The sequence below is a fragment of the Cryptomeria japonica genome, chromosome 8 (genome assembly GCF_030272615.1).
Source record: "Cryptomeria japonica chromosome 8, Sugi_1.0, whole genome shotgun sequence".
Lineage (NCBI taxonomy): Eukaryota > Viridiplantae > Streptophyta > Pinopsida > Cupressales > Cupressaceae > Cryptomeria > Cryptomeria japonica.
Genome location: NC_081412.1, coordinates 741,361,623 through 741,380,185, shown reverse-complemented (window position 1 = coordinate 741,380,185; position 18,563 = coordinate 741,361,623). Strand labels below are relative to the sequence as shown.

General features: G+C 38.7%; 1 protein-coding gene across 2 annotated transcripts in view; it reads left to right on the top strand.

Moving 5' to 3' along the window:
- Nucleotides 1-18,563, top strand: part of LOC131061434 (DExH-box ATP-dependent RNA helicase DExH11) — a 334,783-nt gene that overhangs the window by 213,033 nt on the left and 103,187 nt on the right. For both annotated transcript variants that reach the window (XM_057995124.2, XM_057995123.2), the window contains exon 15: nt 1,944-1,997. In XM_057995124.2, the coding sequence (XP_057851107.1) occupies nt 1,944-1,997 (54 nt within the window). The remainder of the gene's footprint in view (nt 1-1,943; nt 1,998-18,563) is intronic.

Here is an 18,563-nt window from a genome sequence, read left to right as displayed (position 1 = left end):
ATATTTTCAGTGTCTAGGCTCCAGACTCCAGCAAATCATTTTAAATCTGGCCGTCGTCTTTTTTTTTTTTTTTGTAGGCACTGTAATGTCCCCGATGGCATCCCGGCCATACAACCTTCCTGTACGGTCAACACAGCACTGGCACCTCCGATCGTGCGATCAACACCCTCCACCATACGACTGTGCCATAGGTAAGCATATTGGATTTGAGAATTTTGTTGGTAAGCATGCATGCAAAATGTGGAAACACATATGAGATACGTGAAATATTGATAGAATGCCCCAAAAGGGACACTGTCTCTTAGACTACCAAGACAATTGTATATGCACAAAATGGATTCGTCTAAAAGGCCATAAACTTTCAAGCAAATGCAAATTGGTAGGCATAAAGCCAAATAGAGTTGGGACATCCATAGAACCATAAAGAAAATTTTGTCTGCTGTTGTAATTGCAACTACCATTGTAGACATGTATGCAAGTTGTGGAAGCATGGGCAAGGCAATGAACTATTTGACCGAATGCCTCAAAGAAAACATTATTTCAATGAAGATATGCGCAAAACTGGAGAAGGCTGCTTGCTGGCAGCAACTTGTAAATGCTGTTGACGGGAATAATCATTATGTTATGTTGTTATATTATGTTTATGTTGTCGTCGGTAATAATGAGTTACGGCGGTCAGTTAGTTGGCCGACGGGTAGGTAGTTGGAGTCGCAACGGTTGTGTCATACCCCTTCGGGTATTATATATTGTGTACCTTTTCTTCGAAAGGATCATGTTAGTCATGTCAGATGTAATGTTATAAGAACTTATTGTAATCTGAACATTTTCTTCTTTAGAATCTGAATATTGTGCCATAGGTGGAGTTGTTTGTGATGTGATATGGTTATGAGTATCCTTATAGGCTTGAGAAATAACTTATAATTCTAGTTTGCAGGAATGAGGGTCTGTTGAAGTTTGTTTGTATCACATTTTTTTATCAGCACACAAAACACATTAAGTCTCAATGCTACAACATTTGAGAGTGTGTTCAATAGTATAATATTCAGGGCATGAGCAACATGCTTTTGCGAAAATGATGTAATAAGGGGTGATTGTTTGAATAAAATAATAATTTTACATCATAATAACACTTGTTTGTAATAAAAAATAATGTAGTAGAAGTGCTTATATTTGATTAACCATGTAATTGGTTAGTGGGTGGTGGAGGTTGGTCAGAATGTGTATGCAACTTACATTTCAGTAAAATTGTTTATTGATTGCCTGAATCACGATTTCTAATTATTTCTAATTATTTTGACATTGATGAAAGTGTGGAATTCTCCCTTGAGTAAGGTGACTTCTTTCTTTGATTTTATTCTTTTCATAGGCTTTGGTTTGAATTGGCATGGCTTTGTGATTGTATCTCTTATTGTGAATGGTGATGTTGTGGGTCGAGACTTCCTATGTACATATGACAACACTAATCTCTTTTATTGTTACTTGTAAAAGAAAAGCAAAACATATGTGAAATTGTTCGTTGAGTGCTTGTGAAATTTGAATATTGTTTGAGAATATTTAAATGCCATATTTGAGACACCTGCATGTTATATTTGAGATAATGAGTATTGCAGGTTTTAATCTTATATCCATTTTGCTTCTCCAGCTGATGTATATAAAAGGATTATTTAACAATATTATATAAATCTTTCGTGAAGCTATGTTTTCAATCATGTAATCCTTAAATTGTTAAACAATAATTGGTAAATTGTGTAGGAAGTTTATTCTCAGTTGCTAATTGTATATTAGTATTCTAAGCATCTTCATAAGGATGATTTTTAAAGTACAAATCAGAGTAAAATATTTTGAATGCTTCTGTGTCAAATAGCTTATTGTATCAGCTTTTATAAGACTGAAAATTTAAAATCTTACCAGTTCTAACAGATTACCTTGGCTTTGTGTGACAGGTATTGTTTTCAACAGAGACATTTGCTATGGGAGTAAACGCCCCTGCAAAAACTGTGAGTACCTTAGGCCATTTTGCATTGTTATCCAGTAGTTAATTTCAAAATTTTGAATGTTTTATTAATGCAAGGTTCCTTTGTATGGCTCTTGATGACACACCCATTCTAGAGTGTGTTCTGAAACTTTTTCTTGGTTTCAAAGTACATCATAGTTTCTTTATGTTGGTCGGTTTAAATCTTATTGATGTGTCAAGTAAATTTTTCCCTACTGTTGAATTTGTTGAGTTTTGTCATCGATGACAATATTTTCGTTCAGTTTGGGACATGTGGCTGGTATGTGTATTTTCTGCAAGCCAGTGCTGATCTGTATGATCGCTATTTCTTTCTTCTTCAGCGAGTGCCATTTGTATATGTTATGCATGCGATGTTGTTGCAAAGATTGCAGAGAATGTCTGCAGGTAGAGTCAGCGATTTCTTTATTCTGCTCAGTGTTGTTTCTGAGTGCTGGAGAGTGTTAGGGGCGTTAGATTCTGTGAGGCAGTTTTATATTCTTTGAATTGCAGTTTCGGTTATGGTTTGTAGGAGCAGTTTCAGAGGATCTTTTTTTATGATGTGGCAGCTGGATTGTTCATTTTGTCGGAGGCGTTTTGTTTCTTTTGGCAGCGCTTTCATTTCTTACCCATTTTTTTTCTGGAACTTTTTTAGTTCTCAGTTTTCTGTTTTCATATGAGGGTGCCTTTGTTCGCTTTTGGAGGTGAAGTGGCACAAAACTAAACCATATGATTCGAACATAGTTATGAATGGTTTTTGGCATATTTGATAACGGCGTGATGAAAGGATATTGATGTTTGACGTGATTCAAAACGGTTTTTTTTTAAGACGGTTTTTCTGTGTGCAATGTGCACATCCCTCTTTCATTTGTGTGGGTTTCTCTAAATGATGAAGTCCTTTTCATGGCTGTAGAAGAAACATTGTCTGAAAATGATGAAGAAGTTGAAGTTGATTTGGAACAAGAACTTATTTATGTTCTAAATGAATAATGAAGCTTAGAAAGAAGAAACAAAGTTTGGAAGTGCTGCCTAAAGAGGAAAGTAACAAGGTTTCCGAATAAACCACTGCATTAGAGGTTGCTGTAAAACTTATTGAAGATCTAAAAGTGCAGATTGAAGAAGCCAAAAAACTTGAAGAATATATTAGGAAACAACTCAAGGAGAAGGAACTTGGTTGTGATAATCTTCAAAGTGAAGTTGTCTGATTGGGAAAGTTGGAAAAATCCTCACAACAGTTTAGTAATGAGAACACTTTTCAGAATAGCACTATGACTCTGGACTGTCTTCTTGTTCTTTTTTTTGTTCTAAAAAATGAAGGAGCATTACATAAAAATTTTGTCAAAAAATGAAAATTTTACTCTATGGCATGCTTCCCGAGGTAGAATTTCGCCTAATCCTTGGACTGGCTTAACCCTCAGTCCATCCTCGAACGACGTTTCAAATTTCGTCGCATTCTGGGTTCGTTTGCTATGTCTTTCCTTCAATTTCAGGTTTTTTCTTGCTGACTGCAGGTGGGTAATTTTCCTTGAAGTGCAAGTTTTGATGATTTCCTTTGTTTTGGTCTTTGTAGGGAAATTTTTGGCTAATTACTAGTGCACTTTATTGAAAAATAAGAACTTGTAATTTGCTTTTTATTTCCTCCTTGATGCCTTTTGGCTTTTTAAGTTATGATAGGGATTTTTTGGATAGGTTACAAGTTGATTTTAAATTACATGTTTATAAATAACTTGTAATTTTTTTCTAAAACTCCTATTTTAATGTCTTTTGCTTTTAATAGGGATTTTAAACCCCTATTACATATGTGCAAGTTATTAAAACTTGTTGTAGGGATTTTATTTTCCCTTTACAAGTATTTTGTAACTTGCACATCTTTCTCCAAAACCCGATTTTGCCTAGAAATGAAATAAAGTGACATTTTAAACTTGCTATTTTAGCAAAAAACCCGATTTTCTCCATGAAGTGCAAATTGAAGGATTTTAAACTTGTAATTGCATTTCTAAAACCCGATTTTGCCTTGTGAAGGGAAAAGTGACAATTAAAACATGTAATATGAACCCCAAAACCCGATTGTCACTATTCTCATGCAAAATCGAACTTGTTCTTTCTTCTTAAGAACCCGACCAGCCAAGAAAAACGTTTTTGTTGGAAATTTGGAGCATTTTTGTGGAGAATTTGTTGGGAGATGTAAGGCATTTGGGATTCTTCCCTATTTTCATGCAATTGCAAACATCTTTCACGCCATTTGGGGGTTTTTGTTTGCTGATTTTCTGATAAAACGCCTACTAAGTGGTTCTTTGAATCCACATTTTGGGTGATCTAAACTCCATCAAGTTGCAATCTCCTAAGGCGTTTTTGCCTTTCATACCTAGGCGTTGAAGTTGGAAGGAGATTTGGTCACTTCTTGTGCCATTTTAAATTCATTTGATGCCACGTTTTTTCCACGTGATCCTTCAAAGGCTGCGTTTTGGAGGGTTTTGATGCCATGTTTTCATTTCTCCCTTGGGCGTTTTGCTTTGGGACTCTTAGGCGTGATTCCTCTTTGGCATTTTGGCTCTTCAAACTTGCATGTGATGCCACGTTTTGCTGCTTATGGCGTTTTAGTAAAAACGTGGCAAGGGTTTTCGGATTGCGGTTTATCTCTATTTAAGAGCTATTCTTCCTGCTTTCAAAGATTGATCATCTTTTGAAGAGACATTTTTAGATTGAAGCAAGGTATGATTTCTTTTCTTTTCTTGTTTCATTTTCTTGTTTTCTTGTTTTCTTATTTTCCTTTCTAGTTGTGGATTTGTATATATGTTGTTCTTGCCTCAAAAATCGGTTTTGTGAAAGATATTTTCCCCTTTGAAAAGCAATTTTTGAATTGCATTGATCTTCCCCATCTTCCCTCTTTACTTGTATTCGGGATTTTAAATCCCAATTACAAGTTAGATGAAAATCATTGTTCTTCGCTTACGGTTAAAAGAATTTAACCATCTTTTGTTGAAATTCCAAGTTGCAAAGATGAAAAATACCCATCCTTTCAAAATCGGGTTTTCAAAACCGGATTGCATGTTCAAATTCTTCCCATTTTCATGAAAATATAATTCCCAATATCTTTCCATTTTTATCCATCCATAATGCCTATATCCCTACTTTCCGTTCACGTCATTTCCTGCAAGTCTAATTCTCATTTGAAGCACAAGGGTTGTAGTTCTTCCCATTTGAAGGAGGAAAAATGATGGTTGCAACTGATTATGATGTTGCTTTAACACTTTTAAGTCTTCATTGCAGTATACCAGGTTGTCCTTCAATGTCAGATTTGCCGTCATCCCTAATTCCAAAGAAGATGAAGTATAAATATGATAAGTACCAAAATGAGGTTTCACCTTCTCAAGTCTCTTCTCGTTTGGATCGCATAAAAGATATAGAGATAGGGCATGTGGTCATCTTAGAATTTGTCAAGAGGGTAGAGGATCCGCAAGATAGCAATATGCAATGGCTGTTGGATAGCCATATCCATCACGCATCTTCTTTTCCAGTGGCTGCCCTAGAACTTGAATTTGTTCTCGCTTGCGCCCATCACTTTGACAAGGAGACAAGAACCATTAAAAGTGATGATGGTGAAGCAATAATCCGCCTTGACGCAGACACAATTGAAAAAGTCTTCGGAATACCACCGACAACTGTTTATATGGAAATCTCCAAAGATAGTGCGACTAAGTACTATGTCAAAAGTGAAAAGGACTGCAAACGTCATATTAACAGGTGGATTCATGAGCCACGAGCTGCCTTCTCAAGGTGGGTTAAGTTGTATTGCTGTGACTTCAAATGGGAGATTGTAGACATCATAACTCTCCTCAGCAGGATGATGGGTCTTGAACATTCTAATGTTTTTGAGCCCTGGATGTTGCAGTTCGTCATGTTCATAAGGCAGTCCCATCATATTTCATGGGGAGAAGTCATCAGTGATACCTTGAGTGAGAAACTTGCAGCAATCCCTTCCACCATTACTTTCTATATTAGTTTATACTTAGTGTATTTGGCAGCGTCACTTAGACATTTCCTTGGTCTTTCTACCAAGGGTGACCGCTCGCTTATACCGGTATGGGAATACTATGATCAGCTACGTTTGAGACCCAACATATTGCATTTCAGAAGAGTTCAAGATGCATTTTTCAGTTACTTCATGTACCAGTTTGACAGAACTCTAAAGAATAGAAGGGTGTCAGATGTGGCATGGGAAAGAGTGAATGAGTATGGGTGCTTGCTTCTTCAATTCCCGACCTTTACCTATATGAGAGTCGGATGCTACAGTGGGCAGCCGTACATGCTTCCTAGGTACCCAACTGATAAGATCATTCTTATGGAGTTGGGAAGACAGATCATAGCTGTGCACGCTCATTAGTCAATCAGACATAAGGTTGGGATGGGGATTTCTACAACAAACCCATTGAAAATTGGCCGATATTCTCTTATCACTTCCGTCAAAACCAAGGCCATGGAGACTGAAATGCGGGAAATTAAGCTCAAAAGGTTTAAGTCCAGTGTAATGCCCCTACTACTTAGAGATCACTTTCCTGCAAAACAAATTGTTAGAATACAACAAACATATATATATATATAACTAATCTAACTTGCAATTTAACTTTAAAATACTTAATTAACATAATCACAATTCATATCTAATAAAAAAGATACGAATGCCATACGAAGATATGTCCTTAGGCGGCCGTGAAGCTCGCCTTCTTGGAACCCATCTTGGTTCCAAGCCATCCAGGAAATCGAAGGTGAATTCGATTCCTACATCCAAGCCATCCAGGAAATCAAAGGTTAATTCGATTCTTGTCTTGGGTGTAATTTCTTACACCCAAGCCATCCAGGAAATTGAAGGTTAATTCGATTCCTGTCTCTTACACCCAAGCCATCCAAGGAAGACCATATGTCAATTCCTTGCCTTGGATGATGCATCTCATCATCCAAGTCCTCAGAGGGGATCGGCTAGATCCGTCTCTTCTTGGATGAACTTAGTCAACCAAGCCATATATATGCATATAGATATTTAGTATATATACTGCCCCAGGGATTGCCATAATCCCTCCATTAGACTAAGGAAGTTTCCTCCCTATAGCCTCCATCATGTAATCACATTTATATTACATTTAACAATTTATTACTATTTTCCATTCCATAATCCACGTTTACATATTCCTAATTTAACATGTATTCCCTAACATATATTCAGAAAATATATATTATCCAACATTCATATTTATTTATTAACGTATATTCCTAACTATGCATTGAGATGTATTTATTAACATCTAAGAACCATTCATTAACATATGTAATAAAATGTTCATTACTTATATTCATCAACATATGTATTAAAATATTCATTATTAATATTCATTAATATACATATTAAAATATTCATTAATATATATATTAAAATATTCGTTATTAATATTCATTAATATATGTATTAAAATATTCATTATTAATATTCATTAATATATATATTAAAATATTCATCGTTGATATTCATCAATATATATATTAAAATATTCATTATTAATATTCATTAATATATATATTAAAATATTTATTAACTATATTCATTTATATCTACATTGTGACATCCCTTACCTACCTGCACCTCCCGTAGCAGCTTCCACTCTGCAGTTCCTTTTGCTGTTCTCAGCTTTCCGAAGACCACGCGCTGTGACGTCTCCTCTCTATATAGAGTTTGAATGCTTAATGTTGGTGTTTCCGTAATCTTTTTTCCTCCCTCCTTATCCACGTACTTTCATCATCCTCTCTTATACCTTCCAAGAGAGGTATTTGTTCCTTTACAAGACATACCTCTTCTCAAACAAGGGAGAATTTCAAAAAGTTTGCAAAATGGGTGAAATCTCCGAGATTTGCATTACAAGGGAGAATTGCAAAATATTTCAAAAAGCTTGCAAAATGCTTTATTTCGCCGAGTTTTCAATGGTCTAAAATCGCGATTTTATAGAGTTTGAAAAAGATCACGTCTTCGCCGAAATCGCGCCATAAGGAAATCGCAGAGTTCAAGTTTTCTAAAAAGTTTGCAAAACCCCCTCATTCACTGAAATCGCGCCACAAGGGAGAATCACGATTTTTATAGCTTCAAGAAGAAGGAAATCGCGAGGTTAAAGTTTTCAAAACCCCCTCATTCTCCGAAATTCGTCATAAAGGGCATAAGTGTTAAAATTTTAAAGTTTGCAAAAGCTCCCAAAATCCCGAAGTTTGGCAATATTGCGGTATAAGAGGGTTTTCAAGAGATCACAAATCCATTTTCAACGTCATAGGTAAAATCGCGAAGTAGTTTGAAGGTTTAGAAGGAGAGCAAAACGCCCAAGACGCCATTGAGGAGAGAAAACGCAAAAGTTAATAGTTTGAAAACATTGTAACCCCCGAAGTTTGCCATTAAAATCGCAAAGTAAGAGCTTGCAGCAGAAGTAAAATCACTGAAAATTCCAACCAAGGTAAAAATCGCTAAATCTAAGTTTTCAAAACTGCATTTTTCTCCAAACTTAGGTGTAAAATAAGAGATAGAGAGTTAACCGTTAGAATTCGAAATTGCAGAAACCCTACCATTCCAAAAAATTTGCAAGCTGTGCATTTGTCTTTTCAAAAGCATAGGGCATAAGAGGGGCATTTTCAAATTTCAAAGGAGATCAATCCTGCACGCTGGATTTGTGCGTGTTGACACCATATTTTGCCAGGTAAGTCTGCTTTGTCTCCCTTGGAATCATTTAAAATGCATGCAGAATTGGATAGATGTGTTTATGCAAAATTGATTAAATGATTAAAAAGGCATCAGGCAATGCAGTTAAAATCAGAGTTTGTTCCTATAAGTTAACCAAAAATGCATTTTCGGACTTAGGGAAACTTGAACCTCATGGATTTTGAAAACTGATCTTAAATGACTAAGTGCAAATTTAGCAGTCAAAATTGCCTAAGTCCTTGAATCACAGCCGAATAAGTAAATTTTTAATCAAAGAGCTTAATAATGTTCATGTCCAAATTAATCAAGCTCTTTAGTTGAAGTATAATGCTTTCTTCAAATTCGATTTTCAATTGATCCTGATGTGCTAACGTATCCCTCTTATGTAACCCATTTTGTTTCCTTCATCTCGTCTCGTAATCCACGTCCGACTGTGCAGGATAGATGCCTAAATCTGTAGTAGAGACCTGAAAGACACCTGGTGCAGCCGAAACGTCCCGAGCATCCAAATCAGACATCCCTCGCAAAGGCGAAAAATGAAATACAATTATCAGAGGGGAGGACTGAGGGAATCAAATGTCCAGAGCATACGGGAAAATGTAGGTGATACTGACCTAGGCCACATTGATATTCAAGACTTCAGAGACAGAGTATTCTCCCCTAACGCCTATGGCAAGCCTAGGCGGATGATGGAAAGTGGTATTGCCCAGGCAACAGGATTTCCCCCGTCAGTGCAGAATTATGAGCTGGTTGTAGAGGCTGCCCGACATTACCAACCAAACACCAGATTGGTGCTCCTTGAGAATATGGTCCTAGCTGACTTAACTCCTGAGGCCATTGGCGACGCATTTGACATCCCCTTCTTGAACAACCCCATAGCAACAACTATAGATGAAGCGCAAGTGGCATATGATATGAATCCTGCCAAATGCAGGACATTGATAAATGAGGAGTGGTATAAGGAGAGAAGACCTCCAAGCATCAGAATTGGGAAAAAGACCCCCAGAAGCGACTTTCACAATGAGCATGGACATATGGTCACATTGCTCAGCAGGGTTATGGGACTCTTCCAATCTAACTTCTTTGAAGAGTGGATGTTCTACTTTACAGAGCAGGTCTTCACCGAGAAATCCAAGTTCGACTGGGCCCAGATCATAAGTGACAACATCCATACCCAGTTGGTCGAACTTGAAGAGTAAAAGTACTCTACCATGACATCCTATCTAGTCTATATGTTTGCAGAAACCAGCCACTGCCAAGTTTAATCATGAAGGATGAAATTGGGAACGGGCCCAATTAGGTGAAGGTGTACGATTGCTATCCACAATTACATTATCAGGGCATAGCTCAAAGGGAAAATAACAACCCTGCTTATGCAATTGGTCAGTATGAGCGTGTCAATGACGCCTTCACAATGCGCCTGGTCAGACTGATGCAAGGGGGACTACACATAAGGCTTTCAAAGAAAGCTACCATTTTGGTACAGAGGTATGGCATCCGGTTCATTCAGTTCCCAAGATTCTCCTACATCCGAATAGTTGGCTTTGAGGGCGCTCCTTTCTGACTTCCACGATATCCAATCGACAAAATAGTTCTTTTGGAAGTTGCAAGGCAGGCACGTCCGGCGAACAGTTTATTCAGAGACAAGAAGTAGTCCGGATTCACCTTCCCTATGATTTTAGGTAACCTTGATATCCATTTGAAGAATCCAACTCATGCCGAAGAATCCCTTGTTGAGTTAGCCTCCTATGGCTTACAAGAACATTTCGCAAGGAAATGTTTTGATCATGACAATTTGGCGAAGAGAGCCTAGGACAGGTTCTACAGAGCAAAGGAGTCAATTGAAGATTGTTGGAAGAATTGTTCTGATGACTATGAGGTCCGACGATGTGAATATTGCAGCAAATGCGACTTTATGAATACTATCGGGTCCCGGATCAGTTAACAGATTTTGGAAATTGATTACAATTTCGGGAGTTTGAGGCAGTAAGACATCTCTTGCCAGGCATCAATTGGTCACAGGATCCAATCACTGATTTTGAGGCAGTTATGGCAGCCCCAGGAAGGTACACTGATCAGTGGCTGCACCAGCAGATTGAGCGGTAGATTCATGAGCGAGACCAGTTCACCTACCATATGATGGGTAACCTTGATTCTCAGTCCTCGGAAGATGAGGGAACCTTGAGTGCACCAAAGGAAGAGGTTGAAAAGCCCGGAAAAAAGGAAGAAAGCTAAAGCCAGCAGAGGGACTCGGACATCTAAAAGGACAAGAAGGGAGAAGATCCCTATTAGGAGACCAGAGGTCACTTCATCATCAAAAGACCCCAGTTCATCTGATGATGTAATTGAACTTGATTATATACCCGCTCCGGCTTCCCAAAGCGATGTTGATGCATTCAGACCTGATGATCCTCCTGCACAAGAAGGGCTAAATACAGAGTTGAGGGTAATTGAGTCCTGTGAACCTGAGAATCAAGTGGAGGAAGGAGAAATTCCGTCCACTCAAGGGCTTGCGGTGCAAAAACCCACCCAGGAGAGCTGCCATGAATTGCAATTGCACAGTACCGGCAAGGATGACACCACTGTTGAAGGAGAGCAAAAGACAGATGAGACCTGGGAGCCTGATAGAACTGAAGAACAACCATCACATGGAGATACCAGACAGTTGTTCAACGAAGTAGGAGAGAATTCAGCTGCAAGCAAAGGACTTGACACCTCCTCCACTCCCCTTGTAACAGATCAGCTACAGATATGCAATGATCTAGCGGAAAGCATTAAGGAGCAGAGTGGGAATTTAACCATAGCATCCGGGCAGACTATACCTCAAGATTGGTTAGTTGCTCGAGCTCAGCGAAAGGCAGCCACCAAGCCACCTATTGACTTGGAAGACATTTTCTTGCGCATAGGGGAAGCAAAGTCCAAAGGAAAGAAACAGCCTAAAGCCTATTCTCGAATAACCAAGGATGAACAAAGGAACCGTACCCTCCATATCGCCACCTCGCCTGTCAGTAAGCCAACAGATCAAATTACACTGGCTGATTATAGCATCACAACCGTCCTGATCAGACGAGCCACCAAGGAACAGGAAAGGGAGGAGTTCAAGGACTCCGTGCAAAACATGCTCAGGCAACTCGAAGAGATAACTGCTGAGAAAGACATGTATCGAGTTCGTGCTGAGCAGGCCGAGGGGTACATTGATCAACTACTGAGACCATTGCATAATGCCCCCGAATCCCATGTTCCCTCAACAACATTAGTGCAAAGGACTACTATAGAATTTGAAGGAGTACGAGATACCGCCAAGGCTGTCAAGGAATGGATGCGAAGCATTAAAGAAAGGGGAGAGGTAATCATTGAAGAGGTAAAGGAAATGGCCCACCACCGAGAGACCATTTTGGTCAAGCTGCTCGAGGTGAAGCAGGAATGCCTCAAAGTTCATGAGGTAGTTGCTACGACTCTTCCTCTCGTAAGCGCTCTTCTCTGGACCCAAACACAGATTCCTACATTGTCCGCCATCCTGGACCCCCACAACATCGACAATTTAAAGAATGGTACTGGACCATCACTATGAAGAGTGAGACAAGAGAAACCATTGACAAAGAGCAGGCGGAATGCGATCAAATTTTGAAGAACATGGAAGAACTTGGCAAGACAATCCTTCGATCAATGGTTTTGGGTTGGAAAAATGATCTGTCCGATGACGTAGAGCAACCGGACTGGGAGGAAAGATTGAGGACGGATAAGATTGCCTACTCGGAGGCCCTGGATTTTGCCGGTAAATTACATTCAGACATTTTGTGTTATGAGGCAAATCGGTCCAGCTGGCAAGATGGTTTAAAACACGTAGATCGTCATTTGGAAGGCGTGCAATATAAGATACGTCATCCTCCTATGCCTCAATTCACGGTGCTGTTCTAGCTGTGCATCAAGTTTCAAGAGTATGTTCGTGAAGAACGTGCAGAAGGTCGGGACCTTTGGAAAGAGTATTTGCATGACGGAGATGAATTTTTAGTAAAAGGATATGCAACTGAAAAGGATAAAGTGCTTTCTTAAAATATATGTATTTCTTTTAAAAATCTGAAAAAACACTTTTGACCATAAAGTTCATATTTGACTACCAAGTCAGCTGCAAATTTTGAGCTCCGTGCATGTGCAAATTTTGAGCTCCGTGCATGTGCACTTTTTGAGCTGTTATGGATAGTTATTAATTACCTTTTTTAGGTAGTTATTGTGCTCCTTTGGGTGGTTGTTGATATTTACCTTCTATTTATGGGTATGGGTACTATTTTGTACAGATGAATTTGGGCCACTTGTTTATTTTAAATCTTGGCCATTCATCTATTTCTGGAAATCTATTTAAAGGGACTGGTTTTCCCTTATTTTTGTAAGAAGTCCAAGATTGTTGCTGAAGCTCTGACGAAATTTACACAGGATTAATGGAAAATTAAGGTTATTTCATTTCTTTGTGAGTGCATGCTCTTCTTCACCATTTAATTATTCTGTTATGTCTTTTATTTTCAAATAGCATTTTTAGGATAAACATCTAATAGAAGCTTTGCTGTTCATACCATTAAGGAGTGACTGATTGTCTTTCCCCCTGCATGGATAGTCTGAACCCACTTATATGCTCAGTTCGGTTATTAAACAGTAAGCGAATGAATGTTAAAATTCTAAAATTATGTTAAGTAGCATGAAAATCTACTTCTCCTTGAAGATTGCACTGGATTTTTATAGCATTGTGCTTAGATACCTGATAATGTTAAATCTGGTTATTTGGAGGTTTCTGTCTGTTTTTCCTGAACGTGTTATCTTAGTTAATTAGTCAGATTTTTCTATATCTCTTTTCCCTATCCCTCTTTTTCCTTTTTTTTTACCAAGAAGAAACCCCACAGTCCAACTGAGTTAGTATCGATCCAACTGAAATCAACCGATAATAAGATTGTTAGAATTTTAGGGAACTCACCTGAAAGTTGTTTATCTAACTGTAAGTCGCCTTTGTGTTATTCTGCGTTGGCCAGATGGAACTGTAGTGATGCGATTTCAGACACGTCAACAGAATTGCCGCTAGAAGGAGCGCCTCTGAGAGAACAACTTCCTAATAGTTGGACTTGAGGTCATAATAGTTCATGCTTGTGAGCAATTACCTAGAGTTTTTATCGCTAAATAAATCCTGAGCAGCTAAAGTTACCTATTATGGATAATAGATATGATGCAGTATGGTATTGTTGCATGAATTCCCATTCGATCTGCCTCTTGAACAACGTGGTCAAGGACTGAATCAATCATATATTGCAGATCAATTACTAACACTTGCTTGGAAATCAGAAATAAATCATCCTCATTTTAGACAAGTAAGTCACACTATTGCTAAGGAAGAGGAAAAAGGCTGGCAAATAGAGACTCTGATCAAGGAAAATCTAGACAGACAAAGGATTTCTGCCCTTCACAAGCAAGTTCTTAAAGAGATCCGACAATTTTCTTTCCAGTCTGCTAACATGGTAAGAAATGGGTCTGCCCACCAATCCTTCTGAACCAAGAAGAGATCCCGAACCAGTGATACAACTAGATTTGAACTTCAACGACGAACAAGAGGACCTCATCACTGAGTTATATAGCTTGGCCTGGTCTGTGAAAAGAAATTATCTTGATTGGTCTTGAATGTACTTTGTCCTCAAAGAAGAAGAGGAGAGTGCTGATCGCATCCACACACAAAATCAAAGAGAACAAGAGGAAGTTAATCCAGCTCCTGAACCTGCTCCCGCACTGCATCAGCAGAATTGGCATTAGAAATAGCTCACGCTGGAACGAATTGGATCTTTCTTTCCGGAGAGATTCGAAAGAGTCGTGAAGTCTAGCCCAGAACGGGAAAGATTTGCTGGATTTCACTTCTATAGGCGTAAAAGTTACCGCCGGGTTGCAGACCCTAGTGAGCCCAGTTCATCAGACCAACAGTTTGCTGTCCCAGAAAGCATGGTTTTCACGACCCCATCTGTTACAACTCCAGTTCCCCCTTTAGTTCCATTAATTCAGCCACAGATGGCGCACAATCCACCTGCCCCAAATGGTGCCACTTGGTTGGTAGACAACCCGTCACCAATAATTTTCCCAGCTTACCATGATATGCCCAAGAGCCCGGATAGGTTCTGTTCTATTTTTCATAGAAATGATCCGAACAGAACAGCAGAAGAGCATATAAAAATATTAGAAGATGCGTTGCGTAATAGACAGATTGAGTATGCAGATGTTGCCTGTAGACTCTTCTCTTACTCTTTGGGAGAAGACGTATTTTACTGGTTTATCCACTTGCTAGTATCTTCTATTGATTCTTGGGAAAAGCTGAAGACGGCTTTTACGGGAAAATATGGTATTCCTACAACCCCCACAGAGTTGTACAGACAGTTCGTGGAAGTGAAAAGACAGAGACATGAGCCAATTAGTTCCTTCAACAACAAATTCCACAAAGCCTTTACTCGGTTGCAAGACCCATATGTGGTAAGTGATGCTTCAGCAAGAGAGATTTATTATTCAGCTCTGGACTATTTGACAGCCATATTTGTCCGACAGTCCCAACCTGTACTAACAGAAGCATATGCTAAGGCTATGGAGATCAGTAAGAGATTAGGCTAGAATATCGCAGGACCATTGCTGCAATTAGGACCTCCTGCTATGCCTAACCAAACTCAAGAAATCAGTCAGGCCTTGGCTCACCAAACGCCTATCATGAACTCGATCCCACAATTGGGATATCAGCCCCAACAACCTACAAATCAGCTGGTGCTCCATCAGATTGTTGCTGAAGCTCTGACGAAATTTACACAGGATTAATGGAAAATTAAGGTTGTTTCATTTCTTTGTGAGTGCATGGTCTCCTTCACCATTTAATTATTCTGTTATGTCTTTTATTTTCAAATAGCATTTTTAGGATAAACATCTGATAGAAGCTTTGTTGTTCATACCATTAAGAACTGATTGATTGTCATTACCCCTGCATGGTTAGTCTGAACCCACTTATATGCTCAGTTCGGTTATTAAACAGTAAGTGAATGGGTGTTAAAATTCTGAATTTATGTTAAGTAGCATGAAAATCTACTTCTCCTTGAAGATTGCACTGGATTTTTACAGCATTGTGCTTAGATAGCTGATAATGTTAAATCTGGTTATTTGGAGGTTTCTGTCTGTTTTTCTTGAACATGTTATCGTAGTTAATTAGTCAGATTTTTCTATATATCTTTTCCCTGTCCCTCTTTTTCCTTTTTTTTTACCAAGAAGAAACCCCACAGTCCAGCTGAGTTAGTATCGATCCAACTGAAATCAACCGATAATAAAACTGTTAGAATTTTAGGGAACTCACCCGAAAGTTGTTCATCTAACCGTAAGTCCCCTTTGTGTTTCCAGCAAAACACATCAAACCACTAAGTTATCCTGCAGTCAAGACCTGACAAAAGAAACATTGAGGTAATCCCCATTGATAAAAAAAACAGCATTAGGGATTTCCTTATTTCAAGAGAGGATAGGATTCTTAGTATTCTCTTCTGCGTTGGCCGGATGGAACCATAGTGATGCAATTTGAGACACGTCAACAAGCCGACAACTTAAAAGGAAAAATCGGCTTAATGAGCCGAAATATTAGATAAAGGCAAAAATAGGCCTAAAAGACCGAAATGTGAGATAAGCTCACAAATCGCCTCTATAAGCAAAAAAAATAAAACGTCAAAGCAATTTCGGCCTAAAAGGTCGAAATAATAGAGTAGGTCGAAATGCAAAGATCTCTAACAAACTTGCAAAAAAGCCCCATGGGCCGAAAATGAGCACGAACTCGCAAAAGAGGCTTTAAGGTCGAAACAACGCTAGCTCTCATAAAGCCTTACTAAGTTGAATTTGAAAGGAAGGAGGGCATCTAAACAAAACCAAGTCGTGAAATTTCGGCCTCCTAGACCGAAAATAATTAATAAACAAAAGCTCACAAAACCTTGTTTTGGGCTGAAAGTGAATAAAGCTTGCTAAATTGTCTATTTGGCCAAAAAGGTTTCGAAATTCAAAAGGAAGAGAATCAAATCCCGCAATTCGCATCATAAGGACGAAACCAAGCCAAGGTAAATTCGTGCAGGAGAATAACATCGGCCTGATGAATTGAAAGTTTAAAGAGCTCTAAAAATCACTCTCTAAGCTGAAAGTGCTCATCAAAGTTCAAATTCGCACCAAACCCTCATTTCGTCTAAAGGGCTTCAACATCGACCAAGTCGCAAATAGTTTTTGAGTCGCACAAAACGTGGTTTCAAGCCGAAATTGGCTAAAAGGAAGTCGCTCAAAATAATTCTTTAGGCCGAAAATCTCCATGGGGTTTCGTACAGTTTGAAGCCGAAATCAAGAGAGTCAAGGACCGCGGTATTCATTTGAAGCTTGAATTATTCAAACTTAAGGCAAGATCGCTCCAGTTAGAAAGGCGTTTTTAGACTCAGCCAAGAGGAGTTCAAAATCGTATGAAGGAAGTTATCTTGAGCCGAAATCTTCCAAAGAATCAAATCACGTAGGGAGTCTCCATTAAGTCAAAATCAGACAGACGCAAAAGAGATAAAATCGGCATTGTTGGAAGCAAGACTAGCCAAAAGCTAATAGTTAGCAAACCAAAATCTCTAGGTAAGTGCAAATTTCTCCTCCCGAATGGTTAAAATTGTGCAAAGTTATAATGTTTTAAAACCCAGGTTTTAATCTACAAAGCAAAATTCAAAATTGATACCCATCACCGTTTAATGAAGACCCAAGGAATATCCATTATTTGCTAGAATCATCTTTCCAATCGAAACTAGGACTTAGACAAAATCTAGGAAGTCTAGTCTGAAACGGTTACAATCACATAAACTCATCTTTCAAAAATTGCAAACGCATAATCATTTTCTAGACAGTCAGCGCAAAGCAAAATTTAAAATTTAAAATGGTTATTCGCACAAACGAACCTTTGTCACTTTTTGTTCATCAACAATCCAAGAACCGACCAATTTAAAATGTGTTCGAACCAACTACCCGAAATTAAAAAAACATCTAATCTTTAGTGTCCAGATTCTGTTTAAAATGCACAAATTTGAATTGTTTAAATAGCTCGTTTTAACACGCTTTCAAGTTCTAAATTGTCTAGCTGTTTAATAATTTTTATGCTGACGCCATCTTCTGGCACTACTAACCCATCTTTTCGCTTTAAAACATGTCTCGTAATCCGTGTCCGTGTGTGCAGGAGAAATGCCTAACTAGGCGGCAGAGTCTTCAAAGGCACCCAATGCACCAGTAACATCACAAACCTCCGGAGCCGACATTCCCCTCAAGGTAGAAAAATGAAATATCAGTATCAGGGGGGGTTGATCAAAGAGTCAAAGATCTAGAGTGAGTGGGATAAAGTTGGTGATACAAACCTTGGGTATATAAACATTCAAGACTTCAGAGACAGAGTGTATGCTCCAAATGCATACGACAAACCTAGGCGGATGCTAAAATGTGGCATGGTGCAGGCTGTTGGTTTCCCATCGACTGTACAAAATTATGAGCTTGTGGTGGAGGCCACAAGGCACTATCAGCTAGGAGGAAACAAGAATGGTGGCGGTAAAGAGAATGGTAATGGCCAACTTCACACCTGAGGCCATCAAGGAAGCATTTGACATCCCACTGCCTGAATGCACCACCAAAGTGACCATTGATGAAGTCTAGCGCGCTGTTGACAAGGAACCCAATAAGTGCAAGATATTAATAAACGAAGAATGGTTTAAAGTAAGAAGACCCCCAAGCACTGGGATCGTCAAAAAGACCTACAAAAGAGAGTTTAATGATGAGTACGGGGACATGGTCATGTTGCTA